Consider the following 6,825-nt stretch of genomic DNA (forward strand, 5'->3'; position numbering starts at 1 on the left):
CTTAGCCTAATAGTGGAGCAGAGAGCATTTCCAGTTTAAGGTCAACATTGGTAAACTAGACTAAATTAAGCTCAATCTCATCCCATCTCATGTGTCTCTCTGCTTACTCTGTCCATGTCTTTAGGGGGAGAACTGTGTTCCGAGCACCATTGATGTGGCATATCCAGATGCCTGTGTCCATCCTGGTGGAAACGAAATGTCTTCGGACAAAAGACATCCCTACACGGACGTTTTTGCAAACCCTCCAGCGTCTGGCTATTACATTCAATAACTTTCCACCAAGTGGTCATTCCAGGGTCACCACAAGGACCACGTGCAGCAACGGAAGATTTCTGAAGCAAACTAAAGTACTTCTGCTCTGTAATCCCCTTGTTTTCTTTGTTAATGAGGGGATGGGTTTACCGTTGAGTGTGTACTCTGCTTAAAACAATTTTAAGGTGCTAATTACAGAGTAGGATGAGCTGGGCGATTTTCATGTAAACATAAATGCAGGCTGCAGTGTGAATTGCCTTCTAAACCTGTTGCGTAGTCTACCCTTGTGTTGATTAGAGTCATTCAGAATGACTGAGAGGATGTGAAAGATGGCGACAGAGTTTCTGCTGTCTCAGCTGCCATGAATAGGAAACAGCCTAATTTCTGATCATTGTCCCGTTTTAAACCAGCCAGTGGGTTGTCTCTTTCCCTTTGGTGAACAAGGTGCCTGCAGGTCAGTGAGGTCGTGAAGAAGTGTCAACGTTTAACATTGGGGAGAAAATTATTTTCAGTCAGACCAAGATCAGTGCTTTGATATCTTCAACAACATGACATCAGACACATCATACTTCACATGTGTCAATAGAGTTGCAACTTCACAAGTATTTAAACTTTTTAATTTGAGACTTTCATGTAGTTGTTGCTTCAAACTGACATTTAAGAAAATCAACATGATTCTGAAACTCAAACCTGAGAATAGAGCCTCGGTTGAAATAATTCTTGAGGAAAGATGTAAAAGGTTCTAGTGGGACATTGTCATCCGTTCTGGGCTGGGAATGGAGAAAAGAACAATTAGCTTTGGAGGAATTCCACACAGATTGATCAGAATGATGATGGGGCTCAAATTATTACGTTGTAGGCATAAGTAATAAGTATTTTATTAAGGAGAGAAGACATGGGGTGATGTAATCAGGTCTCTATGAAACGTGGAGCAGGTAATCTTGAAGAATTATTCAAGTCCAGGACAATTGAAAGTAGATCATTATTCCGGTGACATATCCCTTCACACAATTTTCCTGGAAGCTGTTGCTGGCTTTCACAAATGAGACTGATGAACCATTTCAAGGCAAAGGGTCCATGGAACTGAGATATGGATCAGCTGAAGTCTCACTGAGCGACAGAGTGAGGTTAATAGCTGAAATGAGCAGGAAGAGATACAGAAAATTCTGAGTGTTCAATGGCGTACACCCATGTATCTATCTGACTTGGACAATGAGGGTGGAAGAGATTGAATTGAACTGAAGCCCAAGGATTCAATAAATTAGAAGAAGCTTGCACATAATGAATGGCAAGATATTCTATACTGGAACAATTGAGGTCGAGATGAACTGCACCTTTGCCATCTTGTTATGATTGGAATTGCTGGATCAAAGAATGGATATCAATTGAACAGATATTCCAATAAAGGTAATAAATCATGTGTGGATGGGGAGGAGTATTAGGAATATTGTCCACACAAGGGGTCAGTGGTGGAATAAAGTAGAATAGTGGAACTTCCTGTTTATCTGTGAACGTCTGAGAGTCTTTGGGGAAAATTTGTTTCCTCCCAGGAATATGGTGATGGTTCAAATAATTTCTGGCAGATGATGAATTGACGTATCAAATTCACCTTGATTTCAAGTTTCACTTTATAGTGGTCTCTAACCAGACTTCTCTGATGTCTGAAGAAGTGTCCCGACCAAATATTACCCATCCTTTTTCTCCACAGCTGTTGTCTGACCCTCTGAGTTACTCCAGCACTTTACGTCTATTTCTGATGCCATTACCAGAGTCAGTGCGCACTGTAATAAAATGATCTCTCCCCTCAATTTCTCTGATTGCAATTAAGAGACTGAGATGATCGACCCCAATTGGGGAGGAGTTTTGACCAATGTGAGAGAGGAAGAATTGTCATCCCCTGATCATCTTTGAATGATGCTGGCCGGAAGGTCTGCATGTCTGGACATGGGATATGGAGAGAGTGGTTTTGCCAGAGTATATCAGCCAAGTCTAGTTTATAAGGTTGGGTTTGATCATGCCATGACAGTTGGAAAACATGATAGTGTGCATAGTCCTGAGCAAAAGACAGAGTGGAATATTGACAGCACTTGGACAGATAGGACTTCACAGTTTGGTTGTAGCCAGTGAATGCAAAAGGTAGGAGGCATTGTCTAATAAATACGATAATTATTTGTTCACCCAGGGAAACATATTTGGAGTGAAACCCAAAATACAATAGCAATGCTATGCTATTTCTGGAATGAATGTAAAATCATTTCTATATTTTGCCCATATACTTTCATGATTGAAATTGTTTTTGTCAACATTCTGCTGCCTCTGGAACTGACTTTTTAGAGTTACTTTTGTGGGGCTGATGGAAAATTAATGCTTTTGATACTGAGTGTCCAGTTCATGGGCTCCCAATTGCAAGGGCTGAAGATTGCACCATACAGCACAGAAACAGGCCCTTCGGCCCAACCTATCCAAGCCGAACAAGGTGGCTAACTGAGCGAGTCTCACTTGCCTGCCCATATCCCACCAAAAATTTCCTATCTACCTACTAACTGACCTGTTTTCATGCTGTATCTCCAAACTAAGCACAATCCCGTCCACTTATTTAACCTTTCTCCTAACAATTTGTCACTTTGAATGAACTACGCACTATTCTTGTACCATTTTAGTGGTGTGCCCTGTACGTTGCCTCTTCCTATTCTTCCTGCCAAAGTGGAACACTTAATCTATCTCAGTATTGACTTCCATTGCCATCTCTGCGCAGTCCTGAAGTGTCTTACCCTCCTGTCCACAGATGGTCACGACTGCCGGTTTTTGGCCATGTCCTCCAACACATGTTGTTGTAGCCGTCTTTAGCCTGGCCAATAGTCAGCTAATTACGAGTAACCTCGATCCACTGAGCTGTGGGGTAGAAAGATTTACAAGAGTACCTGTGCTTGCTGAATGTTTGAAACTCCCTATAAAGTGAAGGCATGAAGACCTGGGGAAAGGACAGTGTCAGCCCTGTGGGGTGCATCACCTTTGTGGAGAACTTCTGACCCAGATCTCCAGCAACAACAATTCCACTTTTACATCACTATCAATGTTGCAAAAAGAACATTGAAAACTTTGGGGCAACATAATGACACAGCTGATAGAGCTACTGCCTCGCAGCTCCAGATACTTCGGTTCAATCCTGATCTCACGTACTGTCTGTGTGGAGTTTGCAAACTTCCCTGTAACCACGTGGATTTCCTCCGGGTGCTCTAGTTTTCTCCCACATCCCAAAAATGTAGTTTATTGTCTGCTGTAAATTGCCCCTTGAGTGGTAGAATGTACAGAGTAGTAGATGCAAATGTGAGGAGAATAAAATAGGGGTTAATGTAGTTTTGGTGTAAATGGGTGGTTGATGGTTAGCACAGATCTGGTAAGCTGAAGGGCCTGTTTCTGTGTTGTGGGATTCTATAACACTTCGCAGGATCATTATCGTCAAAATGTCAAATTACAAAGAAAAATACCCACTGAAAGTGCTTAGCTAAGGTGGGGCTCTATAAGAATACCCTAAAGGAAGAGCAAGGACGTTTAGGAAGAATTCGGGGCTTGGCAACTGAAGGCTGCTGTCAGTTGTGACTCCATTAGAATAGAGGGAGGAGTGAGATCAAAGCAAGAGGCCAGAGTTGACTGCTTAGGCCAAGTTTGAATCTCAATAACAGCAATCAACCTCCTGGGTGAGGGTAGAGGAATTGGGAGAGGTGGAACAAATGGTTGTTTTACACATATTTTAAGCAACAAGGACAATCAGTAAATGACTGTGATGACAATCAGTATTGAAGCCTAACATTACAACATAAATATACATCTATACTTGCATATTATATATACATATATATTTTGTAAATAGTGTAATGTGTAATTTCTAGAAATACATTGAGCACACCTTGAACCAATGCTTTATTGGACACAGATGTAGGTCAGTTTTTGTTTTTACTGTCCAATGATAATTTGTTATAGTTTGACTATATTATATACTTAGCATTTTAATTGTCACTAATTCTGATGTGTCCATTGGTGCCATAACATTCACACCTTGTTTTTGAAACCGATGGTCCCACTCTTATTTATTGTTTTCATTTAGGAGTCAAGATATTTTATATCTGTTGAATTTAAATTTGTCGTTTCGTAGCCATCAAAGACTCACGTTTATTTGATTATTAACGTGCGAACACTTTGAAGAATAAAAACAGTGATTTGTTGTATGATTGCAATCTGTATGTTGCCTGTTGATATGTAATCTTTGTTCTTCACAATAAAGAGATTGTGCCGTCACTTCACAGTGTTGTTCACACAAAAGAAACTTGCTTTAGATTTTACCATGGATTTATACATTTCTTGCAGCTGCACATTTTTTTGATGAATGGTTTTGCATACTTGTGTGTATGTGTGTGTGTTTGCATAGTTGTATTTATAATCAGTGTAGCAGCAGTTCAGCGACAGAGTGCCTTGCAAAGACTGAGAGAATAGCTTAACACAGGTATCCAAATCACTCAAACTCATCTCGGGAGGCTAGCCGTTCTGGATGTGCTGTTAATATGGTATTTGGAACAAATCGAAAATACAGTCCCATTGCTTTTAATATAGGAAAAGACCTGAATGATTGCCCCAGAATGAGCAGGTTCACGTGTGCAAATGACAGGATTTATACAGTACATGAAACAGCATAGACGATGTTGGAAATACTCAGCAGGTCAGGCAGCAATTGCTGAGGGTGAGACAGGGTTAACATTCCAGGTCGTTGATCTTTGCTCAGAACTGAAAATGGGTAAATCATGTTTACAGTTGCAGAGCATGAGGTCAGGGGTGCAGAGGAAGAGAACAAAAGGAGAGGTATCTGATTAACCTCATGATAATATCTCGCAGACTGATGCATTTCCAGAGAAATGTTCAGAAATCTTTTCCATGTGGAAGCAGCAGTCTATGAATCCCCATTGGCAGTGTTCCATGAATCCCCGCTCGTAGTACTCCATGAGTCCTTCCTGATGGTATTCTTCACAGGTGGCATTCCATGAATTTCCACTGAGGAAAATCCTCACTGGAGGTGTTCTTGTGCTCTTTCTGAGAGAACACATTTCATGACCAATGCTCTGCTTAGATCAGTTTGGGTGGAGAGTGTGCAGGAAGGAACTGGAGATAGATACAAAATGCTGGCGTAACTCAGTGAGACAGGCAGCATTCAGACTGAAGAAGGGTCTCGACATTAAACGTCATCCATTCCTTCTCTCCAGACATGCTGCCTGTCCCGTTTAGTTACTCCAGCATTTTGGATCCTTCATGCCTTTGAGGCAGCAGAGGTTATATAACCCCCTCCAGGCGCTGTAGCCAGTTCAATGTGCTGTTGTCGAGGGCCGTGAGGTCTACCCTTCCACCAGGGGGGCGAAGGACAGCGCAGTCGAAAATGACGTGCTGCGCTGTTTGCTGGTTTGCTCCACGTATGCAGGCTGTTGATGAACGCAGCCTCCAGCGATGCATGTTGGCGATGAACCGGCCGACCCCTGTATGGAGCCGGTTCAGGGCGACCCACTCTTTGTGGGGCAGGTCCGAGCCGGGTGGGGCTGTGGTGTTCGGTGCAACAGTGAATTAAGGAGGTCGCGAAGTCTGTTCCCAGCAGGTTCTCCATGCTTCTAGTGTGTTGAAACCGGAGCCACAGAGGGTCATTGTGTGACGGAAGAAGGGACGACGAGATGACAGGTGTTGAGGTCCCAGTTGCTGTGTCCTGGGCGAGGTGGTGCAAAGAATGTTTGGCGTCCGATGGGACCTTGCACACCAGCCTGTGGGTGAAATATTATCCGAGAAGCTTGGCGGGTGCATTACCTGTGAGCACCGGCAGAAGATCCGTCGGAGTAGGACGTAGGCAGCCGGCAGGCACGTGCCGTGAGTAATTACTCAGGATAGGCAGTCAGTCAGCTTTAAAAAAAATCTTAAACCGTGCATGCGCAGATTGTTCTCCTCTCCGTAAAAATAAAGAATAAAAATAAAGAAAGTAACAATTCAATTTGCCCAAGGCTTCCAAATCTCCTTCATTCTGAATTACTGAATGGGTGAGGGGTGGAGGGTGATGGCAGGTGGAGAGATGGTGGGAAAAACGGGAGCACACCGGGCACAAGTTGAATCAGTTGTGATCTTATTGAAGGGACCAATTGGGGGGAGAGTTCCTTTCACAGTGTGTGGTGAGTCTTGCCAGGGGTAAAGTTGCGGGGAGGGCAGGAGCGTTGAGAAGGAGGGGGTCGGGGATCATGCCAGCAACTCACTTACCGCTACCGCGGTGCTCCGGGCACGGAGTCACAGCATTGTGGTTGGGGAGGGCAGCAGTTCGGGTGGCTGCGAGCGGCCGCCGGACCTCAGCGCCTTCTGCCGGCCCGCTCACCTCTGCCAGTGCTTTCCATCTGAACAGTGAGGGGACCAGCTCAAGAGCAAAGATCATGGAGCGGAGTGGGTCAGCGGGTGATGGATAAATGGACAGCGGGCAGTGGACACTCCTGTGTCAGCGGGAACAAGGGACCAATTGAGGTTACTCGCGCTGACACATGGAGTAATCTCCACTGCCCA

At 43.9% G+C, this 6,825-nt stretch overlaps 1 protein-coding gene across 1 annotated transcript in view; it reads left to right on the top strand.

The window, feature by feature from the left end:
* LOC129698976 (aryl hydrocarbon receptor-like) overlaps positions 1–4,576 on the top strand; it is a 114,767-nt gene extending 110,191 nt beyond the window's left edge. The window contains exon 11 of the mRNA XM_055638518.1: positions 125–4,576. Within this exon, the coding sequence (XP_055494493.1) occupies positions 125–271 (147 nt within the window). The 3' untranslated portion in view covers positions 272–4,576. The remainder of the gene's footprint in view (positions 1–124) is intronic.
* The last annotated feature ends 2,249 nt before the right edge of the window (positions 4,577–6,825 follow it).

This window comes from Leucoraja erinacea, chromosome 7 (genome assembly GCF_028641065.1).
Source record: "Leucoraja erinacea ecotype New England chromosome 7, Leri_hhj_1, whole genome shotgun sequence".
Classification (NCBI taxonomy): Eukaryota; Metazoa; Chordata; class Chondrichthyes; order Rajiformes; family Rajidae; genus Leucoraja; species Leucoraja erinaceus.